The sequence below is a fragment of the Myotis daubentonii genome, chromosome 6 (genome assembly GCF_963259705.1).
Source record: "Myotis daubentonii chromosome 6, mMyoDau2.1, whole genome shotgun sequence".
In the NCBI taxonomy this organism is placed as follows: Eukaryota; Metazoa; Chordata; class Mammalia; order Chiroptera; family Vespertilionidae; genus Myotis; species Myotis daubentonii.
In genome coordinates this window covers 2,835,546-2,862,679 of record NC_081845.1, presented here as the reverse complement: position 1 = coordinate 2,862,679, position 27,134 = coordinate 2,835,546, and the positions used below count along the sequence as shown (strand labels likewise).

At 44.3% G+C, this 27,134-nt stretch overlaps 1 protein-coding gene across 1 annotated transcript in view; it reads left to right on the top strand.

Moving 5' to 3' along the window:
• Positions 1-27,134, top strand: part of PACRG (parkin coregulated) — a 301,250-nt gene that overhangs the window by 23,843 nt on the left and 250,273 nt on the right. Inside the window, exon 2 of the mRNA XM_059699885.1 lies at positions 26,896-27,030. Within this exon, the coding sequence (XP_059555868.1) occupies positions 26,896-27,030 (135 nt within the window). The remainder of the gene's footprint in view (positions 1-26,895; positions 27,031-27,134) is intronic.

Sequence of the window (27,134 nt, the reverse complement as noted above, 5' to 3'; positions counted from 1 at the left end):
GACTGGTCATCGGCTCCCTGTTACACACAGGTCGCTGGTCATGTCAGTGTGTAGCTGTATCTTCATGAAACTGATGTGCACCAGGCATTGCTGGAAGAACGCGAAGCATGACCTCTTTCCTTGGACTCGCTGCCCAGCACAGTGTCATTTTATTTCTAATCAGACTTCAGGCGGCACCGTCCTCATTGCTCCCTCTCTTCCTCACTCCTGGCTCTTCCTTCTCCGGCTCTTCTCAGATACTGAATGGCCAGCGAACAAATCCTGGAATGAATTTTTAAAAACTCTATTATCCTCCTGAAATGCAAATGAACTCTTTTTAAAGTATCTGTACAAAACCCCTGGATTTTCTTTTTTTTTTTAAAAGAATACTCCACATTACCATGATCATAAATTTCACGGTAGTAATTGCCTGTTACTATAATTAGTGATATGGATTCAATCACTTGAATTTTTCTGAAATTCTCTTAACATTTTGCTATAACAGAATTAATATTTTAAATGTATATTTGTAATGGGCTAATTTATTAGAATAAGAGTTGAGATTTGACACTTTGAAAGCTTAAGTGTTGAAACATTTGCTTTGCGGGCTACCCTACCAAAAAGATCAGGGTTAACCTCTTAACAGCCAGATTTAGACGCAGAAAATGGAATGGTGGTAATTTACATCGCTTTATACCAACTTCTCACTGGTTGTAAAACTAATTGTTCTCGCTATCTCTGCTGTATTTTAATGGTCTCTGCTTAACTTATCTCCTTCCTTTCTCACAATTTTATTTTAAATATGAATTAATATTTAATATGCAAGTAGAAATAGAAAAATTTCAGTAGGCTTAACCCTCAGGAATGCAAACTTTTATATTTATAAAGACCCTGCATTCTGTGTGTCTGTGTATCTTTCTACCTATCTACCTGTTCATCCATCTAGCCACCCACCTACCTACCTACCTACTTACCTATAGGTTTTTATAAAAGTTTCAGGAGTGCTAAAGAAGAATAAGAAATGCTATTGAATTGTTCAAGTATTCTATAATATATATATATTTTGGTTTACTTGGCCTGCTTAACTGCTTGACTTTGTAAGGGAGAGAGCTAAGCTGAAGTCTCCCACTATAATGCTACATTTTCTCATTTCCCTTAGTTGTTATACATTTCTTATTTATATATTTTCAGGTGATTTAATTAGGTACTTACTATTCAGAATTATCATATCTTCCTGGTGACTAAAACTTTTATCATTATACAGTGACCCTTTCTGTTCCTAAAAATGTTTTTTTTTTATTTTCTGACTTAAAGTCTCTTTTATCTGACATAACCACTCCAGCTTTTAATGTTTTCCTGGAATATATTTCCCATTTTTTAGTGTAATATTTTTGATTCCTTTGATTTCTTGTGTCTTTCCTTCTTTCTTTCTTTGCTCTTGAAGATAGCCTATAAGCTGTTTTTATTTTTTTCTTAAATCATACCCATTCTGACAATGGCTAATTTAACTCATTTACATTTATTGTGATCATTGATTTATTTGAATTTATTTCTACCTTATTATTTAAGAATTTTGGTTTTCTCATCCTATATCATTTTTATTATTATTTTATTTTGTTTCTTATTTTATGAGTTTTTCTCTTTTGGGGGTTATACATAGAATTTCTATTTTATTAGTCATCTTATTAGTCATTGCACTTGAACTTTTACTGAGCATAATTAGGTAAATAACATCTGAATTTAAGCTACTTAAACTTCTACAAGCAAGTGTGTAGGGAATGTTAGAATACTTAAGCTATGACCAACACACTCAGATTTACATCTGTTCTCCAGCATTTTAGTTCTCTCCTTTTTTAAACCCCACAGATTTGACATTACTTTCATTATTTCAAATAGGTTCGTGTATGTTTAGTATTGTGTTTGCTCACCATCCCTTTTTGCACCTCAGACGATTCTTCCGAAATTGTATTCACCCTGCCTTTGATGAAGGTCTCTGGAGGGGTAATCTTTACAGTCCGGTAAATATTTTATTGTCATTCCTGAAAGAAAAGTTTCTGGGTATGAAATTATAGGATAACAGTGATCATCACTCAGTACTTAAGAGACATTTACTCAATGATCCTCTCTTTTCTTTGTTGAAAAACCTATTAGCCCAGTGTTGTTTTTATTTATTTATTTATATGCCTTTTTTTTCTCTGAATGGTTTAGTAATTTTCATGGAGTCTTTTTAATTAAACAGTTTTGCTTTGATATTCAGGCATAGATTTCTTGTGAGGGAATGGAGGACAGTGGTTTCTCCGGATAAACCCCACAGTAGAAGCCCACATCGTCACGTTATTGTTTTATGATTTTCAAGCAAATTAAAGTGTCTGTCGTTTCCACTTTTCCATTTGCTTGTGAGTAGGTCCGAGTGATGACTGGGACAGTGGGAGGGGAAAGCAGGACCGGTGGCGTCTCCACAGGCTTCGACCGTGACAGCCCCTGTGGAGTGAATGGCATTTTAGAGAAATTGCCGAGACCAGATTTCTCTTGTGCTCTTCTTGTACACCTTTCTCCAATTTGGTTAAAATTAATTATCAGCACGAACGTACAGTAACGTCAAGCAGAAACACATATAAGAGTACTGATAGCTGCTGGCATCTTGGCAAGATAAAACGGGTACCGATGTGAAAAAATAAAGAGAAGTTTCCTTTGAAATAAAGAGAAGGAATTTCAGGAACATATTGACAGCAAAATACTTCCAAGAAAAGTGTATTTGCTTCCTTATGTTGTTAATGAAATATTTGTTGACCATGACTGTGTATAAGGCAGGATCTCAGGGGGGGATGAGTGAGACCCCGTCTCCCCTTTAAGGAGCCGAGCGGGGAAATACGACAGCGATATAACCCACCGCACCGGGGGTGGGATGAGCTGGACGGTGTGGGCGGTGGGGGAGGAGAAGCCGCTTGGAGTGCGAGTTGATGGTGGAGGGGGTTGTGAAAGGCTTTTCGTCCTGCATTCCACACCTCGGAGCTGGAGGAGGCAGCTTACAGCTAGGAGAGACATTCGCGATAGAAAAGGTACAAATGCGACTTTACGAGATGAAAGCTGCAATGCCCACCATGAGAAATGCTCTGTCAGAGACGGGCTTTCCCAGTCACACGTCAGCTGAGAACGTTCTCACCAGCAGACACTCGGGAAAGAAATGTTAGAGGCAGCCTTTCAAACAAGGAAAATGACACCAGAGGAGAACCTGGGTCTAGAAACCAGAACCGAAGCTGCAGAGCAACGTACTTGCTTTTTCTCATTTCCTTAGAGCATTCCTAATGTTTTCTGATTATTGAAATCTTTAAAACGAATCTACTGTTTCAATACAAAATAGCAATGCAGTGTAGGATTTATAAGAGACGCAGAAGTCAGGTCTGTGACTGCAATGCCATAAGGGCGTGGGGAGAAAAGGAGGTGCGCTTAGCGAAGGTTTTTATGTCCTCTGCTGGATGCGTGGCATTTTATCACTTGAAAATAAATGGGGATGTATTAAAAATATTGACTCGAAACCCTAAAACAACCACTAAGATAAGTGAGGCACAAGTAATGCTATATCTTAGCGGAATTTAAGCAGTGTAACTCAGTTAGCTCTTACCTGAAGGCAATTCACATTTCAGGTGATTTTTTTGTTTTTGTACAACATAGCAATGTCTCTAAAAGTCAATTTTCCAATGCCATATGCTTTACGAAGTTAGGGTAATTATAACAGCACTTAATTTAACGGCACTGCCTGTGCATCTGTGGTTTATTTGTGGTGTTGGCTGTGCTACTTTGCTGAATTACCTAGTTAAGAGAAATTTCAGGGGGAAAAAGGTGTTCGGGGAAAAAATGAACTATATTAACTTAATTCGGAGTTTTCTATCCCAAAGGTGATGTACATTCAGAAATAATTTTTGTCAAATGCTTTAATGGAAGCAAACTTTTAGGAAAAAAGTATTTTAAAATTTAATTTTAATGGGAATGCTAAGAGCTTTTAAACATTTTACCTAATTGAATTCTCCCAAGTTTGCAAGGTAGGCGTTATTGTCTCAGTTTTACAGTTGGGCAAACTCAAGCTCAGATGGCACAACAATCTGCGTAGCAGCAGAAAGAGATCTTCTGAATCTGCGTCCAATAATTTTCCCACTAACTCCATCCTGAAGTTACTGACTCACCCAGAAATATCCACTCTTGCCATCCTTCCTGGTGGTTGATGACATAGTCCCTTACCTGGAAAACAGCTGAGGTCTGATAACATGGAATGAACAACTGAACATGTAAAAGTGGTGAAAAGAAGGGATACCTATTTCATTAACATACTTTTTTCCAGAAAATATATCAGCTGACAGTAAAAGTAAAGGTACTGGAACCGGTTTCAAAACAGGACCATGATTCTTGTTAGACTACTTGAAAGTCCACTCTCAATATTTTGGAAACATTTTTCCATGATTCTCAATTCTCTTTCTCTCTCCGCTCCCTCTCCCTCACACACACACACACACACACACACACACACACACACACACACCTGCTACTAGCAAAATGAAATCACATCATATCTGCTAGGCTCCATTATTCACTATGTATTGCCATGTTATTCTATGTGAGTAATTAGTTTACATTGTAATTTTTGGTGGTAGTTTCCAGTTGCTTTTATTTTACTAGTGTCTACTTTAGATGCATTTAATAGTTTTTCTCTATTTTAAAATGTAATACAATAATTATTCTTGTACTTAGAAGAGTAAGTCTGTGAACTTTCCAATTATCTCATTGATAAAAAATTTCTAGAAGTGTAATTACTGGATCAAAGAATAGTAACATAAATTTTGAGACTTATTATCTAACTAGAGGCCCGATGCACGAAGATTTGTGCAGGAATAAGCCTTCCCTTCCCTGGCTGCTGGCACCGCCTTCGCTCCAGCCGGAGCCGCCTTTCCGCCTTTGCTCCGGCCCGGAGCCGCCTTTCCGCCTTTGCTCCAGCCCCGAGCCACCTTCCCGCCTTTGCTTCGGCCCGGAGCTGCCTTCTGCCTTCGTGTGCTGCCCAGAGGCCCGGAGCGGCTGCCACCATCTTTGCTACATCAATTTGCATATTCCCTCCTTATTGGCTGTGGGTGCCACCATCTTTGTTGTGAAGTGACAGTCAATTTGCATATTTTCTTTATTAGATAGGATTTCCCTCTAAAAGTGTTTGATTTGGGGTCCCTCTAACAGAATATAATTGCGAGTATTTCCCTTATATACTTGTCAACAATTGATATCACCTATACATTTTTTGAACTGGCTAGGAGAGAATGGCATTTCCTTGTTTTTATATTAGTTGAACCTAAGAGTACTATCTTTTCACATGCCTAGTTCCCATTTTTAATATATTTTACTCTTTATTACAAATTTGCAGTCATTTGGTCAAGTTCCTTAACCATTTCATGAGTTGAATTCTAATTTTATTGACTTTATAGATTAGGTAAAAATAACACATTTAGGGTATTGTCTTCCCACAGAAGAACAAGATTTGAGCCTGCATTTCTCCAAGTCTTCCTTTATGTCCCTCAGTTGAGCTTTGTTGTTTTTTCACTCAACCACGTGTTGGGAGCTCACCCAGCCTGTTTCTTTCCCACTAGTTGTCTTCCCCTGCAGTGAAAGGATGGGGGCCACCTGGGGAACGTAGACCCGCAAGGTGGAGGACTGCGTTACAAGCTGCCACCACGCCGGACATCTGCAATGGGCTCTGTGCGACCAAGAAATTAGATTTTTAGAGTTTTTGGCCACTGAGATTTTTTGTTTTCACGTGTGTGTGTGTGTATATGTGTGTGCGCGTGTGCCGCGTGTGTGCGTGTGTATGTATGTGTGCATGTGTATGTGTGTGCATGTATGTGTGCGCGCGCACATGTGTGTATGCGTGTGTGTGTGTGTGTGTGTGTGTGTGTGTGTGTGATAGCAGATAGTGTTTTCCTCATATAGACATTGGTTCTTGATTGGGGTGATGCCGTAACAAAAATCTAAAAGTACATGTTTGTTCATGGCTTAGCAGCTGGGCAGCAGGGCTGTGAGAAAAAGACAGAGCAGAGATGGATCAATATTGTGAGTCTATGACAAATATTTTTTAATATCAGCTTTGACAGTTTGGAAGGCAGACTTTGTGCTTACTGCAACTGTGGCTCTGGGGAGATGCTCGGAAAGTCTCAGAATAAGTGTCTGTTGGCTTCTCTTGGTGCCTCAGGCAAGGTGTGGCGGGAAAGAGGCGAGAGCATTTCTCCACAGAGGAAAACGGGAACGGAGAAATTTCAGTGATGAAAACCCTTCCAGGTTTGGAAATGGCAACTGCTTCTTGACCCAAAATAGTAATACCTATGTTCGAGAAAGTTCTTAGCTGCAAAAGCCCAGTTAAGCAGACTGTTGAACAAAAAGATGGAGCAAATGGATGCAGCTTGGATCATATGATCACAGAGATGGCTTTCCCAACTGGCTTGTTCGATAGCTTCAGGGTAGCCACATGGATGCTCACACATGTGTGCACGTGCACACAGAGAGCACGTGTGTCAGTGAGGGCAAGGAAGCAAGGAAAGGAACCAGAAGAGGCGCCAGGACAGACCTTTGGCCGTGGTTGCCGGCACAGACGGCCGCCTGGAAAGACACAGAGTCCGCAGTGTTGGGGGTTGTGATGTTGCCAGAGAGACAGGCGCTAAGGCTAAGGGTGCCTCTGCCTGCTCATTCTTTACACAAGTCTCTGGATCTTTGAACTCGCAAAGCAAAAAGCAAATGAGGAAAATGGTGGTTGACACCATGATCTCATGTCAGACAGCACAGTAGGAAGCTCCCTGGGGAGCAGCCAGCGCCCTGGACGGCAGTGTAGGGTGGACTTCCATCCAGAGAGCAGGGTTACGTCTCGGTCAAGGGACTCCTCTCCCCATCAGGACCGAGGGGCTCACAACGCCTTCCTAATGGATGTGTTCACTGTGGTCACCTCGGCCTGCTCCCCCATGGCCTGTCGGGTTACGGAGGGGCATGTCACACGCGTTCATGCCGGGCACATCGCGCAGAGACCCTCGGCTTTGAGCTTGATGCGATGCGTGCGTGGGGTTGTCTGTGGAAACTGTAATCTACAGGTAAAACGAAAAGTACAGTGGAGAGGTGGCAATGAAACGGGAGGACGTGAGCAAAGGCTACAGCCCTCTAGAAACTGCCTTCCATGTTCCTGGGAGCACAGCTAGGCTCTATTTTCCAGCCGAGACTTGCAGTGAGACGTGACTTTTTACTGAATTTTAGCCAATGGAGTGTGCACGGACAATACTGTATGCTGTTCGCCATGTAGTGAGTAAAAGCTCGCCTGGGGAACCAGCCCTTCTCTTTCCTGTCCGCTGACGTGAAGGAGACTCCCAGACCCGGGAGAGGACAGGGCTGTGGTGTAGGGGCCGGTGCCCAGCGCTGCTTCAGATGTTGCTTCAGATATTGATCAGAAAATAAAACCAAAGTGTTAATGGATTTCACACCATAACGTTGATTGGGAGTTTTGATTGTTATAGTAGCAGGTGTTTTTTGCACTAATATAATTTTTAATTTTGCTGTTAAATTTCTCTTTCTCTTTAATGTGTGAAGGTTGTCCTTGTGAATTGTTCACAAATCCCGTTTGAAAAGAGTACATAATTTTTTTCAATTGCATTGTATCTCTTAGGTTTAACTTAGATTTCATTAAAAAAAACACAAATGCATTGTTAGTGCAGAGTTCTCTTACGTCGAATACGGTGCATATGAACTATGTATTGGTCATCATTTCCAAAACCACTTCAAATGACACACTAGAGTAGCAGTTTTGCGAGCAGAAATACTGACATTTCTGCCATGAGCCATAGTTTACACTAGGGGAGAATATATGATCTGCCCATAGCTTCTGCATGGTGATGGGGAAATGACTGATTTTAGGTCATTCATTTATGGGTAGCTCACCTGTGTTTTATTTTGTGCCCCGTCAGACCAAGAAGATCTACCAGTTTTATGAGGGCTGCTGATGTGCTCTGTCCTTACCGTTTTATTACCTGGCGGAGAAGCTGCAAGATACTGGCAGTCCTTCATAACGAGCACTTTATGTTTCCGTGTGTCAGCAAATTTCTTAGATTAATTCCCTTTGTTTGATTGATGGGATGTACTGAGGTGTTTTTTTTAAAGGTTCTAATTTCTCTAAACGCTTGTAAGAAATTACCAGGAGGTCTAACATGTATTTGTAGTCTAATATCTATATATCTATATATAGTTATATGTAGAGAGATATGTATCATTTCCTAGGCAAAGCTTTGTCTGAAGCTGATATTAAATATTTATCTATGATTATAAATAATCAGCATGCGCTTGTCTGGGTTATTAGGTGTGTAAAATATTTTTTAAAACCAACAACACATGATTTAGAAAGAAAATGTAAAGCATTAATATTATGGAGTTGGGAGGCACGGAATGCTTTTCCTTGGATTTTTTTTTGTTTTTGAAACTTACTGAAGCTAGTTCAATGTCAGTGTTGAACAAGTACTCTAGGCTTTTAAAATCTTGAGACAGTAATTTTAAAAGATTGATTGAAATAAATATTTTATCTTTTATTTTTGTTTGTAAGCTAAAGATATCAATTATTTGTGAGGAATCTAAAAGAATAGAGAAGGTATTTTTTCCCTTTTTTGACCATTGTATCAGAGGGAGGTAACCGTGACTCTTAAAATCTTGAAGCGTCGTCCCTCTTCAGCAGGAAGCAACTATAGGAGAGGCCATTGCCCTTTTCCCTTAAGGTATTCAGAGCCAAGAGTCCTTGATGGGGTGCATTGTAGGCCGTGAGACAGGCACGAACAGGGGAGGAACAATAGGCAAGGTACGGAATGTCACCAGCTCAGCAAGCCCCGGGTACCTAGCAACAGACCTTGTAGAGTGGGACCTCATTCCCGGGATGACCTTTCCTCTCTTTGCATGGCCCCTGACCTTTCCTATTGCTGCGCATGCAGCTCAGACCCTCCCCTGACCTTTTCTCCCCTACATGTCATAGTCATGCGGTAGACCTCCTTAGAGGAGGATCATAGGACTCCTGTACAAGCCCTTGAACGACCACCCCCCTAAGCATTAAGCCCTCAAGACGATGAGGTTCTGATCAGCATCAAATAACCTTAGGAGCAAAGCCTCAGGTCTATTGACCACAGGTCAAACTAGAGATAACATCTAGGCCTCAGGTGTCTTTCAGTTCCAGGCCTAGAAAAGCAGCCAAACCAGGTGGACAGCACCATGGCTGACCTCAGGACCATGATGACTGATGACCCTAGTGCAGACCTATCAGTGGACACACCAGGGAAGCTGATGACTCTTCTATGGAGATGCTTCCTGAGACCCCCCCTGAAGTCCCCACCATTAAAAAGCCTTAGGACAAGGGACCAGCGAGCTGTTCCTCTCTTGAGCAAGCCTTCGCCTTCCCCAACCCCCTTCCTTCCCAGGCAGCTTTCTCTGAGCATCTGAGTCTCTCCCCCTTTTCGTCTCCCAGGCGTGACCAGCCTTGCTCTCTCTCCTAAGCTCCAAGGCCCCTCTGTTGCCTCTGTAGCTTGTTTCCTGAGCCCACACAGCCCAGCTGGCTCACTTCTCCCTCTGAGACTTTCTAAATAAACTTTTGCTTGTTAAAGAAAAAAGCTTGGAGCAGTTTTTAGAATAATTGAACCTTGACTGAGCTTTGCTATAATCACTTTTATAATATTTCTGTCAAACAATTGTTAGTTCCTAAAACATGAGGTAACAGTCTTGATGAAATATATAGGGTGTTCCCCAAAATTGTATGCACACTTTGATTATAAAGTCAGGGTTTATTAACATACAGTTCATTTTCAAAATTGTAAAAAATCGACAGAAATGAATAATTTTTTGTTAAGGCCTATTTTTAAACTGATGACCGTTCTGGTTCAGGCACTGCTGATAATGTGAAGTAATGGAATCCCAAACATGAAGAATGATTTCATTTGTTACTTGTGTGCCCTCCATTCGTCATCTGTTGCTGGCTTTGTACTGTAGACTTTATCTTTTCTGTACCCTCATATGAAAGTCTAATGGGTAGATTTTCTTTGTTCAAAGCTTAGTCTGGTTTCACCCATTATTTCACTGAAAAAGAGTGAAAATTAAGTGAGTTATCAGCTGTTAAAGTGTGTATACATCCATGTTTTGGGGACACACTATATAAATGTCTTTTACTTCATTTTATAGCATAACTGTATTGGCACATCAAATATTTGAGCATACCTATTATTTATAGGAAACTAACAACTCATCTTTGGGAAAAAAGACAAAGATTACCATAAAAATCCATAATCATGTTGATTTTCAAGGTATAAGTTATACTAAGGAGCATTTTTTTTCTTTATAGAGATAAAAGGAATGTCTTCTGTCTCAAATTATTCTTGATGAAGTTATACGATGAGTTTGTTTTTGTTTTCTTTTTAAATGGGGACCATATATTTTTAGGGGAACTGTGATGAGAAAGGGGCCATATTATTTAAGTAACTTTGGGCTGAGAGTTCAATCCGAAACACCTGGGTACAACCTAGTGCAGCAGGTCTCAACCCTCCTTTTTTCCTTTCCTGGTAGGATGAGGTTTCTTACATCATATTACTTAGCTATTTGAACATTCAGTAGGTTCATGTCAAATCATATGAATCCCCTACATAAATGTACATGAACTACTTTATCCTTCACTATGACATCAGAGAGTAATTTGAACTGTTCTCCTAAGTCTCTTGGACTTCCTCAATGGAAAATTTCCTGTGAATAACTATGTTTCCTTATATAACCAGGGTGAGATACCTGTGCCAAAATGATTGGCCAGGTAGAGTGCAGATTCCTGTAGACCAGTGGTCGGCAAACTGCGACTCGGCAAACTGCGGCTCACGAGCCACATGCGGCTCTTTGGCCCCTTGAGTGTGACTCTTCCACAAAATACCGACTTCTGCGCATGGGCCACGAAGTTTCAATCACACTGTATGTGCGCGCCCACACGTGGTATTTTGTGGAAGAGCCACACTCAAGGGGCCAAAAAGCCGCATGTGGCCCGCGAGCCGCAGTTTGCCAACCACTGATGTAGACCACTCTTAAAAGTATTGCAGAAAGAGCTCGATTACAATTCAGGATGAGTTGAGCCATGTCCTCCAAACCCATATTTCTCTCTGCACAGAAAAATCAGCCTATAGTGTGGGTGGCCTACCATTCTCCAATGTCAATTACTGATATTAAAGCTGGATCTAAAATAGTAAGCAATTCTGTCTTATCTGCATAAAGTGATTCTGCTTTTATATTATTTCTTTACATAGTCAAGTATAATCTCAATGATATTTAACTGTTTTTAGATCTAACGTGGTTGTAAAAAATACTTGTTTCCTTTGGTTAATGCTGGCATGAGCTAAATATTTCTAAATTGGCAATGATGCTACAACAGGGACTGGGGTGAAAATATATCTATATACCTATATCAGTGATGGCGAACCTATGACACACGTATCAGAGGTGACACGCGAACTCATTTTTTTGGTTGATTTTTCTTTGTTAAATGGCATTTAAATATATAAAATAAATATCAAAAATATAAGTCTTTGTTTTACTATGGTTGCAAACATCAAAACATTTCTATATGTGACACGGCACCAGAGTTAAGTTAGGGTTTTTCAAAATGCTGACACATGGAGCTCAAAAGGTTCGCCATCACTGACCTATATATCTATATATCTGTGTATCTATATATTGATCTTTACAATTAAATAACACAGACATGCATGCTCCCAGCCTTCACAGGTGCTCATGTAGGTTCCCCTTCTCTAGTTCAAGCATAAATACCCTAGTGGAGTGTTCTATGTTTTGTAACAAGTCAAGTAATTGTCTCCTTTGTAATTTTTCTCAGCCAAGGGTTCAGCAAGCCTGAGTGAGGGCAGCAAAAGGATGAAGAAATGACAGACAGAGAGAATAAGCTGGGTCTAGGTCAGCTGTGGGCAAACTACGGCCCGCGGGCCAGATCCAGCCCGTTTGAAATGAATAAAACTAAAAAAAAAAAAAAAAAAAAGACCGTACCCTTTTATGTAATGACTAGAGGCCCGGTGCACAAAAATTTGTGCACTCGGGGGGGGAGGGGGGGTCCCTCAGCCCAGCCTGTGCCCTCTCGCAGTCTAGGACCCCTCGGGAGATAACGACCTGCTGGCTTAGGCCTGCTCCCGGGTGGCAGAGGGCAGGCCCAATCCCTAGGTGCAGCCCCTGGTCGGGCTCAGAGCAGGGCCAATTGGGGAGTTGGGGCGCCGCCCCCTGTCACACTCAAGGCAGGGTCGATGGGGAGGTTGTGGAGCAACCCCCTGTCACACACAGAGCAGGGCCCATCAGGGGGGTTGGGGCTCTGTACCCTGTCACGCACAGAGCAGGGCCCATCAGGGGGGTTGGGGCTCTGTACCCTGTCACGCACAGAGCAGGGCCCATCAGGGGGTTGGGGTGCTGCCCTCTATCACCCACAGAGCAGGGCGGATCAGGGGGTTGGGGCGCCACCACTCTCACACTCAGGGCAGGGCTGATGGGGAGGTTATGGCTCTACCCCGTCACACACAGAGCAGGGCCTGTGGGGGGGTTGGGGAGCTCCCCCCTATCAGGCACAGAGCAGGGTGGATAGGGAGGTTGTGGCCCCGCCCCCTGTCACACACAGAGCCGCAGGGCGATCAGGGGGTTTGGGCGCTGCCCCCTGTCACGCTGATCCCGGTGCTGGGAGGCATATTACCCTTTTACTATATAGAATAGAGGCCTGGTGCACGGGTGGGGCCGGCTGGTTTGCCCTAAAGGGTGTCCTGGATCAGGGTGGGGTCCCCACTGGGGTGCCTGGCCAGCCTGGGTGAGGGGCTGAGGGCTGTTTTCAGGCTGGGAGTGACTGAAGCTCCCAACCGCTCCTTTTTTCCTTTTTTTTTTTTTTTTTTTTTTAATTCTGGGCCAGCTTTAGCTTGAGGCTTGGCTCCAGCTCTTAGGCCTCCGGCTGAAAGTAGGTTTCTGGCCTTTGCTTACAATGTTGCCAATCTTCTGGCTGAAGTTGGGCGTATTTGTTACAATGTTTCTTAAACTGCCCGCTCAGAGGCAGCGGCAGGCGGGGAACGTTGGTTTCCTCCGTCACTGAGGCAACCAAGCCTCATGTTAGTTTCAAGCTGCCTGGCTGCCGGCTGCCATCTTGGCTGACAGTTAATTTGCATATCTCGCTGATTAGCCAATGAAAAGGGTATCGGTCGTACGCCAATTACCATGTTTCTCTTTTATTAGATAGGATGTTTACTTTGAATTTATATTAGTTCACACAAACACTCCATCCATGCTTTGGTTCCAGCCCTCCGGTCCAGTTTAAGAACCCATTGGGCCCTCGAGTCAAAAAGTTTGCCCACCCCTAGTCTAGGTGGATCTTCCTGTGCCTGGCTGAGGCCACAGAGAGAGACCCAGAGGCAAGCTGAGCCTTTATTTTATAGCCAGAGGTAAACAAGGTAGTGGTCACCATAGTTACAATGTTCTTGTGAGTTTCACTTGTTTTGGCAGCACTTGCTGCATCTCCCTCAGCCCATTAGCTACCCAGATAATATCTAGAGAACGACATAAGGTCAAGCTAATTATGCTAAGAGGACTGTGCCCTCTAAGCTGGGACTTGTTTGTGGCTTTGCCAACAGGTCAGTCCGAGGCTTAACCCTATAGCCGCACCCTACATCTCCTTTGTAATTTTTCTCTGCTTAGCCATTCCATCACAGTTAATTCTCTCCATCTTTCCTCATCTCTCAGTCTCCCTGGCTCACTGATGATCTGTCCTCTCCTTTAAGAACTGTGCCGCGCGCTCCTCTCGCCAATGCGCTGTGAACATGATGCCCTACGCGGAATGTATTCTGCTGCCATGAGTAGGCTCAGGGCATCCATGGCTTCTGAAGAGGCTTTTGCTCGTTAAAGTGTCCCGGAGAGCATTCGCATCTGGATCCGCGCTGATCCCGCATGTGTCATAGACAACCTGAAGCCGGGAGAGACCTGAAGACACCCTTTCAATCCCTTTGCACCTCTAAAACATGGGGCACATCTGACTAGAGAGCCCTCATGAAACAGCAAGACTTATCGCTCATGAAACCTCAGCCTTGTACTACTGTGTATTGTCTGGGGAAAATGTCCAAAGGAGAAACGTATATTAAAGAGGAAGTAGAATTTTGTTAGTGCAAAGGAGCATACTATTTCTAAGCAGTTTTTTCCCCCTAGAGTCGCACCATAGTCAGGTGGCATTAGCGTGATGCTTCCAGTTTATACACGTGGTCTTGTAACTTCACACACATTAAAATGTGCTTCATCGCGAGGGTGGGATTTAGAAGGAAGCAGCCACATTGCACAGGGGCCTCCCCCATAAGGACTGAGAACGGGTCCAGTGGGTACGCTGGCTTCGGTTCCCACGCTGGCTCCTGCTGGCTCCATGCTTCATCTTGACGTTCCCGTTTCCACAGAGCAGGACCCATGCCGGGAGCCGGTCCATCCTTGCTGTTTCAAGGGACCTGGCATATATGGCATACGGTTCTTAATATGTTTGCTCACCTTCTTGGCGCTGTGTTTTAACCAAAGTCACCTCTCTGAGAAAGGTTGTTTTCCCCAGGTAGGGATTTTCCCCTGAAGTTAGGGAGGGAATAAAACCCCTCAACTAAGTGCCAGGTGGGTAATTAATCCCTTTAACTACAAACAATCATGCTTAAACTACATAATCTTTTCTCCCTGGAATGGAGATAAGAAACGCCCTAACCTTTGGAATAGAGATTGATAGGATTGAATCAACTGGTATAAATACAGTTGTAACAAGACAGAAACACTCAGAACTTAGAACAGAATCAAGAAGACAGAACCTACACGGAGCCTAGAGACAGAAGAACTTCGCTGGAGAGAGCATGCAGGAGGATCCTGGAGAGGGACTGGCCTCGGAGCCTAGAGACAGAGCCTAGCGGGAGAACATGGCAAGGGATCCTGGACTGAACCTGACTACAGAGATTGGCAGGAGAACCTGACTGGAACCTGGACACTGAACCTGACTGGAGAGCCTGGACAGAACCTGGCTGGAGAATCTAGTGAGGGAACATGGCTACAGAACCTCGCTGGAGATCCGAAGCAGAACCTCTCTGGAGATCCGGGCTAGAGATCCTGGCTAGGCTGCTGATCAACTGAACGCTGTCTCCATGTCATTCCTTCTTCGCCGACTCCGTCTACGCCTTTGGGAACCCCTGGACCTGCTGGGGTTGGACCCCGGCAGACCCAGGTGCAAGGCCTTAGCGTCCTGTTGACTCTTCCCTCTTCTGCCTTCCAGCTTACTCACATTCAGAAATGTCACAGCCACGTGCTCCTGGGCCGGCTCTGGTCTTGTTACCTTGAACAATGTGTTGATAGGCGGCTTTACGGGTGGCCTAGTCCGTGTGTACTGTAAATTCCGGGGGGCAGGCACCTAACCTGTCTCGTTCACCCCTAAATGCCTGGAACTAGAGCAACAGATGCTCAAGAAACGTGTTTAGTCAGTTAATGACTGGCACTGAGTGTGTCTCATTGGCATTCGGACAGGCCCCGCCCTGTTGCTTTTTACCTTTATTTAGATTATTTAAAGTAAATGTCACCACCTAGTCCTCTGTTCCGGAAGGAATGTGGGAGTGCAGGGGTCACGTGCACCTGCATGCAGGGCGGTCCCGGAAAGCTTTCCCGAGGGGCAGGCAGGCGTTTTACATGCTGGTAGGTGCATAGACGGGGGTGGGAGCGCCTACAGGTTCTCTGTGTTGTTTCTCTGTCAGTGATGTGAAGCGAGACCGTAGGCTGGGAATGAGGAGGGGAAGAGAGAGACTAGAGGGCATGAAATCGTCGCCTGTGTGAGTGGTAGAGGGGAAGGGTGGGGGTGGGGTAATGCCATTGTCAGCTCGGTGGCTTTGCTGCTGCTAAACCCAGCTGCACGTGCTTGCACAGTGTTGGCAGAGCCTGATTTCGGCAGCAGCGTTGGCGTTTACAAGTACAACAAGCCAGGAGAGGGGTGCGGGGTAGAGGATGAGCAGGAAGGAGAGATTATTATACTGATTGACCATGAGGTGTGGAAAGAGGGGATCAGGGGCAGTTAAAGGGAGGTCCATAGTTGGTGAAGTGTTTTAAGGTTAGGGCTTTAGAGGAATTGAGCTAGAAAGGTAAGAAATGGTGGCCTCAGAGCAGCGAGCTTGAGGTTAAAATTATGCAGGGGCTGCAGTCTTTTCTAGCAACCTTGGAGTCCCTGGCTGGCCAGGATGCCAATCAAGATCACTGACGGAGAACGGGTTAAGGAACTGGCGAGGCCAGGATACTGGTCGGATCATCAACATCCTATAGACTATTCTGGAAACAGCAACGAGGAGCAGGCGCCACTCCGTTGCTAGGGGCCCTGATACGGTTTCTCTCTGAGCCCTGAACTGAGGGGGGGCAACCACGGGAGGGTTGAGCATCCTTCAACACGGGCCCCCTCTTCAGGCAGGTCCGTGGGCAGATCTGCAGTGGGTTCCTGTTCCCACCGCGGTCCATCCCAGGGAGACGCCGTCACCCTTTACCCACTTTACTTACTGCGGACTTTGTGTTGCTTCTCTTTTGCTGTGACCCGCAGTGCTGCTGTGCACATGCGCACAAGCACCTCCCAGCGCTCCTTCCCACGGAGAAAGTCAAGTTATGCGCAAGGGGTTCCCTGGGGCAGAGGCCTGGGACCGCCCGCGCCTGGTCGCAGGGCAGATGCAACTTCACTAGACTGGCCGAGTGGTTCCCAAAGAAGCTCTATCTGTTTATACCCAATGTTATGCCCAGATTTCAGGATCCCCAAGAGACCACACCAGGGAGCCAGCCGAGTCCGATGCAAAAGCAGAGAGTCTTTTATTCAAACCCGGGTTTGGCTCCCCTACCCTCCTTACCGACACAGCGGCAAGTGGCAAAGAGAGGGCTAGCCCGGTGGGAAGAGGAGTTTTATAGGGGGGTGGAGTAAGGGGAGGAGAGATGACTGTGGGCTCTGCCGATTGGCCAGGTGCAAGTCGGGTCTTGTTACACAGGATGTGGTCATATCTATGGCGTGCACGTCCCTTGATTGTCATTGGTTAGTTTAAAGAAATCCTGGGCGTGGCTAGCAGAGGCTTGGGCTTCCGGGAAGAAGGTGCTTGCTGAGCACATGGCTGCTGCCCCAACATGGAGGATTTGGGGCAAGATGGAGGGCGTAGCCCTCGCCCTTTCACCCAACAGGCAGGAAGGCCACTTGCTGTTCCTCCCGCTCTTCTCTAACACTTCATAGCAGCAGGTATTTTTGGTCGTCTGGTAGCATAGAGGTGTGTTCTGTTTTCTTTGCTCACGGGCATATGAAAGGGTGCGTGCATAGTTCTTTTGCTTTAATGCTTATGTTTGCAATTATAACTGCATATAACAGCTACAATCTCCTATTTTTGTATAGTAGGTATTCTCTAATATGAACAATGAAAATATTGGCATTTTTTCTTTTCCCCTCTATAGCACCGCCCGATTTTTGTCAGTATTATCTTTCTTTGTGTTTACCAGTTAAATATAGTTTTATGCTCTAAATGAATGCCTTTGGCTCCCAGTGGTAATAGCTGAAGCAAAGAGCGAACTTTCTTCACCCCACCGGCCGTCTCCTCTCCCTCCTGGTTGTGTCAATTGCATCGTTTGCATGTGGTGTGTATCTTTTGTAGCCCCTGCTGACGTGCTAAAGCCAAGTCCTCCACTGAGAACCCCAAGGTTGTCTTCAAGTTTCCTAAAGGGTTTATAGTAACAATTTTCTTTGAATACTTGATTTTCAGAAACAATTTCTATGTAGACTTTATATGTGAAGGGAGTTTCCCTGGAAATATGTGTTGTGGCTACTCTTTCTTGTGAATCTTCTAGGCATGTTTCCATTGCCTCCTGCCACCAAATGTTAAAATGGAAAAGCATGAAGTCAGCTTGGTTCTTGCCAGGGACTTGATCTTTCCTATGAGTTTTATAAAGATCTTTTTATTTTTTCATTCTGATACATTTACTAATATGTGTTTCCGGGATTGGCTTTGCTTAATATTCCCCCTGGATCAAAGAGATCATTTCTTCAGAACATTTCCTAGAGTTCTATCTTTATCTCAGGTAAGTAGTTCTTACATTTCAAAAAAGGTTTTTTAAGCATAATTTTCCATATGTGATGTTTTTCTTATTCATTTGTGCTTCCTCTGTGAGAACTTCAGTTATATGTTAAATCTCCTTTGATGGTCTTTATTGTTCTTTCGCATCATCCATTTTTCTCATTTCACTCACCTGTGTCCTCTTTGTATTCTTCAATGTTCCTTTTTCCTTTTGCTTCTCCCAGCTTCATCTTCATAATTTGAAAGGTTCATTTCTACTTGTTCTCAGAGTTCAATCAGCTCCGTTGCCTCTCACATCATCCCTTCTCTGTCTCTGTTCTTACGTTTCTACTTTTTTGCTTTCTTTAAAAGAAGTCGTGGCTTCAACCAACTTTTAAACTTATTGGCAAAATCCCTGTCATCGTGTTCACCTCTGCATGGCCTCTCACCGATGGTTTTTTCTATGGTGTCTTGTTCGGATGCTGTGCGGGGTCCCATTGTAGCCTCAGCACTGCGAGTCGGCTCTTCCGGGCCTGGCATGGACAGTAGGCTCCTGGGTCTCGGTGGAGGGTCGAATTCTGGGAGGTCCGGAAGCTCTCTCTGCTTTCAGAGAGAAAGGAGGTTGCAAACATCGTTTGTTTATCAGGCACTGGTCTTGGTGGCCTTTCTCTTCGGCTCCTCTGATGCCAAATGGCTATGAAAGGCCTTTTGCTGTGAGCCCCATTTATACCCATATTTTGCAAATAAGAACCAAAGTTTGCCTTTCATGGGCCTTCCTCCCCAGAACTGATCTTTGCCTCCGATGCTTTTGAATCCGTCAGTGCTCGCTCTCAGCACTCAGCGTGTTTTATCTCTCCCTTCTTCCCACACGACAGGAGCCTTATCGTAGCTAGCTCTTGGTGGTTAATTTTTCTCCTGACATTACAGTGAATGAAGCTCATAATTTGTCTTTATTAACCTTATTGAATGTGCATGATTTTAGAATACAAAGGAGAGAGATGTATTCACACTGGCATTCACGTTAGCTTTTGAGATTTAGCACTTGTGAGATACCAAGGAATATGTGTGTATATACAGTAAATAAAAACACATTAACATATTACATCTGCATAGTGTATGATGCATTGATACCTTGACCTAGGACAGACAACACACTATTGAGATACATTCTTAACTTTTCCTTTATGGTTGAATGAGCTATGATGGAAACCATGGTGGAAAAAATCAGACTAATAAGACCATAATCTAGCATTTCTTATTATGTTATCTTCCAGTTAAGTTGTCAGACATGTGCTTTGTATGTATGATAACCTATCTGTTTTAGCACATTAATTCCTTTACATGTCTACTAGATTTAAAAGGTATAACCTGGGTATTTAATATCTCTGTAAACTGTGTGAACTCTCAAAGTAATTGAGAGGGAGCCAGTAGACTGAAGGTGCAGTACAAGTCTTTTTTTTAACCAGTATAAATATCTTTTATTGTAGACAGTTCTAAACATTGTTTTCCATTAAACAGCTAGCTCCTGCCGCAGAATATCAGTTTGCATCATTAGACACAAGGATTTTAAAATTTTCTATTAAAATATTCATGATATGTAAAATGTGAATGGTAATAGCCTCTTCCCACAGACAAAAATAACATTTTCACTCTAATTATTCAGCAAGAAATAACTCTGCTACAAGACAAAGCAGGGGTGTGTTTAGATACAAACGGTTTGCCAGGCTTTACACGTTGAACGTGTAAAGGGGCCAGAATGCCTGCGCGCCCCCTCCTCCCCCTTACACTCTCCTTCCCCATCTGGCTGGCTCGCTCGCTCACTCACTCACTCACTCACTCACTCGGGGCCTCCGTGGAGGGTGACAGCGCATTAGCCGAGCTGTCTGGACGCGGGCGTTTATCAGCTCCACAGGACAGAGGCTAAACGGTGCAGTCTCAATTGGCATCTCCAGGACTCGCTGGCGACAAGCTGATAGCAGGAATCCCAGCCGGGCACTCACACCATGGCATCTTCCTGTACTCACCTGCCGGGAGAGAGCAGCTTGAGAGGAAACCTCAGCCTCCCTGCTTTCCTTTGTGTCATTTGATCATTGCATCTAATTTTGTGAGGAAAGACGATCAATCTTTCCCTACAGCAGAGAATTTAAAGGCGCACCAGCGCCTGGCACTTCACACAGAACAATCGAGGAGAAATTGTGCAGAGCGACCATTGCTTTCAGGGCAACTCTGAAATAAAGCCTCAGATCCGCGTGGGCTCCACTTTAGTTAGGAATGTCAAGCTCAGTGGCCGTGAGTGACTTGGAGATCTTGGAGAGCTCAGGGCGCACCGCGTGGCGGAAGCCGTTCTGGGTCCCGTCGGTGGGCGCTGGCCCCAGGGAGGCCTGGCTCTTTGAAGCCCAGGTCACTGCTAAGGTGACGGAGCTGAGAAACATGAGCCTTGACGTGCAGAACGGGTGTGTTTCCTCGGTTCCTTTGGGCCTCAGTTTATCGAGGCTGAGATAAGGCGTGTGCGTGCCCTGTGAGCCCCTCTTGGCTCCACCAGTGGGTGAGTTCTCTGATGATACTGCGCCCTGGTATTTGATGAATGAATGAACACACATGCACGTCATGGAGGTGTGGGAAGGGTCTCGGAGGTCACCAGGGTAATTTTTTAATCTGACACATGAGGAAGCGGTGTCTGTCGTAGGGTCGCTCTCCCCCTCCCCCCTCCTCCCTCCCACCCCCCACCCCCGTTTATGTGTCTGTGCTGCCTGTGCCTCCATGAGCCTCCTCGGATCCCCTAGGGCAGTGGTCGGCCAACTCATTAGTCAACAGAGCCAAATATCAACAGTACAACGACTGAAATTTCTTTTGAGAGCCAAATTTTTTAAACTTAAACTATATAGGTAGGTACATTGTTATTAACTTAATTAGGGTACTCCTCAGGCTTAGGAAGAGCCACACTCAAGGGGCCAAAGAGCCGCAGGTGGCCTGCGAGCTGCAGTTTGCGGACCATGGCCCTAGGGAACGAGGCATAACTTCCGTCAAGTAGGAGAGGGAAGCCCAGTACTGAAGGGCTCTAATTTTTTAAATTGGAACATTGGTCTTTCCACTCCGGTGACTCTCTTCATGTACTGATCTTCCTCATCCTCCCGATCTGAAAAACTATACGTTGTTTGTGTGTGTGTTTTTCATAATCATCATATGCTAATTTAAATGGAACTTGTTACAATATTCATAATACTAGCTTTAATTTTTATTTATGCTACTCATATTTAAACTAGTCTCTGCAAGCACATTAGATTAATTTATTTCATTTTAAGTATTGCACAAGCCTTAGATTTTAGCAAAATTTCTCCATTTATACAAGTGAATTTCAAAATATAAATGTGGGTTTCGCTATGAGAGGTTTTACAGAGAAAGGAAATACGCATTTGGTCTCATTGGTAGTGAATTTTCAGCTATGAAAATTGTGGTAATAATTGATAATTATTTAGATCTAAGAAATATACAGAAAATGTAGCCAAATTAATTCTGATTTAATAATAACAAAGGTGATAAATAGACAAACTGACTTCTCTGATCATTATTTCTAATGATTAATATTGACATAATTCAGGTTCATGGGAAATTGCAATGTATTTCTGCCTGGTTCAGCTGAAACATAGAGGCACTTTGAAAGGCTAAGTAACAATTTCTAATGGAAAGGAGCAGTTTTAAAAGGAGCAAGGGTTTATCTTCGAGCGTTCAGAGTTCTGCATATCTTTCTGCGCCATTAACCACCTTCTCACTTCTATAGAAGATTGTGGGGATATTCCTCCCTCTTCTTAGCGACATCTACCTTGAGGATGAGATATCTGAGTGACCCTGTGTCTCCAGAAGCACCAAGCTCAGGGGCTTGGAGATACATATCCATTACATTTTTCAGGGCAGAGATGATATCGGTAGGACCGATTCTTGAGCCAATTTCTTAACTCTGCTTCTAATAAATACAGTGGGGCCTTGACTTACGAGTTTAATTCGTTCTGAGACCGAGCTCATTAAGGAGCTCGTTAACTCAAATTACTCTGTCAACTCAATGCAAAAAATCGGCAGAGAGACAGCGGGTATCTCAAAAAACTCATTAGTCGGGACACTCGTAAGTCAAGGCCCCACTGTACTGTTGTTTATGTGTCTTTAGCTTCTTAAATGCACATTGAGAAGTTTCTAACACTGAAAAACATATGTTTCTTTTCCTGGCCCTTTTAGTTATACATATGTCTTCTCTTCTAAAATCCATTCTGGTTCTGTGATTAAATAGTCCCTGAATTCAAGTATTATGCCTATTGATATCCTTTTATGTCCCCATTTTCAGTTACCATAGACTTTCCCCTCCATTAGCAGTCACACCTTGACAGCAACTCAGACCTTGACCAGCCATAGGGCAGGAGGTTCCCAAAGGGTAGGTGTGGTTTCACTTTCATGTCCCACTTACTCCTCAGGGCACGGTGGGTGGGCGGGCTTTCCCCCTGTCCTGCCACTCTAGCTTTGTGAGTTTTCAGAGGACTTTCAGTTCTCTTCGCAACTGACCTCTGTGTATCATGTTTTTAAAAGTATCCCTGTCATTCGCTGCTTTCTCTGACACCATCCTTTCCCCATTCTCTTGCCATCAACCCTATTCCCCCATAGAATCCACTTGCTATCAAATCTCCAGGTAATGGCCCAAGTTCTCAGACTTTTTTTTTAAATATATATTTTATTGATTTTTTCTAGAGAGGAAGGTAGAGGGATAGAGAGCCAGAAACATCGACGAGAGAGAAACATTGATCAGCTGCCTCCTGCACACCTCCCACTGGGGACGTGCCCACAACCAAGGTACATGCCCTTGACCGGAACCGAACCTGGGACCCTTCAGTCTGCAGGCCGACACTCTATCCACTGAGCCAAACCAGCCAGGGCTCTCAGACTTTTTTTCACCGCATACTCTCCCTTTGGAAAAGTTTAGCAATTTCCATAGATTTTTTTTTAAAAAATATTTTTTAATTGATTTCAGAGAGGATGGGAGAGGGAGAGAGAGATAGAAACATCAATGATGAGAGAATCATTGATTGGCTGCCTCCTGCATGCCCCACATTGGGGATCGAGCTCTCAACCTGGGCATGTGCCCTCACCAGAAATTGAACTGTGACCTCCTGGTTCATAGGTTGATACTCAACCACTGAGCCAGGCCAGCGGGGCCCAATTTCCATAGATTTAGCCCTCAATTTCAATTACAGACAAACTTCATCAATAGCCTAGGATTCCTCCTCTCCTCCCAATAATCTCCATACAGATTGTGGCTTAATGGCCAAGTCTAATGGTCCTGCAGGCACTTCAAGCCGACTGTGAGGAAGGGTGGGTTGTGGTTATTAGGAAAGGCTTCTTAGAAGAGATGAGATTTGTGCTGAGTCTTGAAGGTGATTAGGTGCTCTTCAGGAGAAAGCAGTGAGGGGCGAGGAAGGAGTACAGGTTGATGGAACAGCAACATCATGGCGACCAGCGAGCAGGGCAGGTCTGAGGTCAGCTGGTGTTTGGGTATGAATTAAGCTTGGGGTGCCTGCAGAGGAATGACTAGAGAGATCCCAGTCAGCTGGCACGTATCTTTGTGTAGAGCATCAGTGGGAAATAATGTATGGGTTTTAAGTAGATGAGAGATATGATTTAATTAGTCTATTAGAATATTCATCATATGGTTGACAGAGGAATGGTCTAGAGAAGATAAAGCTGGAGGCAAAAGACTTTCCTACAAATAATTTAAACCTTTAAACACTAGACAAATACAAATGGAAAACAGAGATGGTGAGATATTTGCCACAAATGCCACAAATGGTTAATATCTTTCAGTATAAAAAGGTCATACAAATTGATATTAATTTGGAAAATATATAAACATACGTTCACGAATGTAAGCCTATGGCATTTGTACTAAAATGAGGAGACATCATCCTCATTTGTTAAACACAGTAATCCAAACCGAACAGAAGGAAGATGCTAGGGACTGTGTTCCCACACAGCTCATCTGCTGAAGTGATGGTGTTGGGAGGCGGGCCTCTGGGAGGCCTCTAGGTTTATGAGATGACCCCATGGGGGTGGGGCCTCCGTGATAGAATCAGTGCCTCTAGCTCTCCTCGCTCAATCAGCCATGTGCCTTAGCTATTTCCTGTTTAGATTTTCCCAACCCCAGTGACAGCTCGTTTTCTGTAGAGGCAGAGGGATTGGGGCTCAAATTGTTGCCAGCATTGGGGTTCTTGGGTTCCCTAAGACAGTAATCGAGAGGAAACCCAGAGAGATTTCCAGACAGATTTTCTTAAGCTTATGCTTGAGCACCAGGGAGGCAGCGCAGAGGAAAGGAAGGTGTCTGTCTGGCTCAGGGTCTGGCTCGGCTTGGCTGCTTTCATAAGCTGGGGGCAAGGTGGGTTTATGCAAAAGGCGGGCTTTTTGAAAAAAGGCGGGCTTGCAGAATTTTCCATTTCGGGTCGGTGGCTTCCTTTCCAGCTGTGTTGCCTGGTATGTTCTTGCACCTGTGCTGTGGGAGCAAGATGGCAACTACTCATTACAGCCACCCTAGGGAGGTCATGTAGAGGTCACCTGAGCACGTGGGTCGAGTTGACACAGGCACTTAGAAGGGAGATAAATTCAGCCACCCCTGTGTTTTTGAGCAGGGAGTGGAGTGGAGGTGACATTTTGCCGTCAGCGTCTGACCACCTGGTCTTAACGTGGCTTCGTGGACACCCCGTGTTTTCTAGTCCCGGGCCCAGGCCCCTGTGCTGCCTCTGAATCTCCTCCCTACTCTGTACCAACTCTCTGGTTCCTGCCGGGTCACTGAATGTCTCTAAGCTCTGATTTCCTTGTCTGTTTTGTTGAAACCAATGATGTTTATAAACAATGGACACAGATCCGCAGATCTCATTATTTTCTATCCCCCACCCCCTAATGCCAGGCCTTGGCCGCCTCATGCCTGTGAAGTTCAGACTCATCGTCCTGACCCCGCATCCTCCTGACCAGCCATCCTGTGGGTCTTGGTGGGATATTCCTCCCGAAATAGGTCACCCACCTCGCGTGGGTTTTCCCCGCCCTCACTGTTACCCGCAGGGCCTGGCTTTGAAGGACTCCAGAGTAATCTATGTTTATTGAATATTTATTCACATAAATATTCATATATGCTCTTGTTATCTTTTCTGGCTGTTACTAACAAGAACATTGCTGTCATAATGCTTTGTTCTGTCATTAAGTTGTTATATTGTGAAAGCTTCCTGGAATAGCTACCTGGTTGTATGAGCTGCCGCCGCATCTACCGTTACAGTCAGATTCGCTTAGTGTAATATTTTGCAAGCAATTTCCTGGCCATTTGGTGCCCATAGGTATTGCGATAGTTCAGAGACAGTAAAGCAATTACAGCCGGCCAATGGGGCAGACACTGGATTGTAGTATGTCCTACTCAGAAGCCTGGACTGATGGCCACACACTTGCGGGCCCTGGGGCTGCATTCCAGAGCCTGGGAGGCTCAGAGACGATGCAGCTCTCGCTCATCAGAGGCGTAACCAACGCGTTTTCGTGGATCCAAATTTCAGGTTGAACCTGATGCCAATAGGAAATGAATGACTGTGCATTTTATTGTTTCAATCTTAGTGAGTCGGCTAAATGGGCCCATTAGAAGGACACGTGGAGATTCCCCACCTGAAGGGAAGAGGTGGGTTTTATTGTTGTTTGTTTTTAGCAGCTTCAGTTATGCTAACACTAGAGCGGCTGAAAAGGAAAATTTCAAGCTATATGATAAAGAATTTTCAAGAGGCTGAAATTCCTTCCTACTAATTATTATTAGCCCTGTGACCATATGACAGACTGTGACCTGAGTCCTACGTCCATTACAGCACGTTCACTAAATGCCTGTAAGGACCTCTGGCATCTGGACTTGCCCCCAAGTGCATTCGATACGGCGGCCCCCGAGTGCATGAGATTTTATTAAAAGCATTCTGCTGCGCCATCCACTCCTCCTAATTGGTTTAGGGACAGCCCCCACCCTTCAGGCTGGTCCTAATTGCATTTCTCCACAAACCTAGTTTGATTTATGGCTCCTTATTTGCCCTGCATTTTTAATAATAATAAATTGGAGTAAAATTCTGGAGACATTAAATAACATTTACAGTGGTTGTTCTACAAACCCGGGGCTTCCAGCAGGATTCCTAAGAGTAGTTTTGCTTGTTTTGAAAGGCGTTTAGTCAAGTCACATCCTTCTGCGTGACTTCCAGTAATACTGTCTTTATTACGTTTCCAGTTATTTTTCACTGGATTTTTTTTATGTGCGGATTTTTAAATTACTTGGAATGTTGGAGTGGATTGTGTAGAATATTTAAAAACTAGTATGATGTCCTTTTATAAGGTTGTGGATACATTTGTATTTAGAACAGAAAAAAAATGTCTTATCTAGAGATACAGTGAGGGAACATCTGCATAAAATTAGGCAATGTCCCTGTTGCAATTGTTAGAAAACTTGAAGTTAAACACTCTGAACGTAAATGCCTTTATTAAAAAATTTTTCAACTAATGTTCAGGCTTTTCTTCCGTATAAAGTAATATTTTAACGTGACATTTTCTAGGAATGCGCTCTAAAGAAGCTTGAAATAAAGGAGACACTTAACAATGATTATAAAACATGTCCGTTTGTAGTCAGGAGGTTTTCTTCGTTCATCGTTAGTAATCTGCTCTTTACCAGCCAGCATATTTTAGGCAGCCTGGGCCTTAAGAACACCAGGCCTCGCCCTGTATATGCCTCGGTTTGGTTTAAAATCCGATCCTGCTGTTTTCTCTGAAGGTGAAAGGCCCGCCCACGGCAGGTGCATTTAAGGAGAGACCGACCAAGCCCACCGCATTCCGGAAATTTTACGAGCGCGGAGACTTCCCCATCGCCCTTGAGCATGACTCGAAAGGGAACAAGATCGCGTGGAAGGTAAGTCGGGGCCCGGCTGGAGAGCCCGCCGCTCGCCCGCCGGCTGCGGGGACAGCGCCTGGTGCCCACGCGTGGCAGGCGAAGCGAGGCGGCGGGCAGCCTCG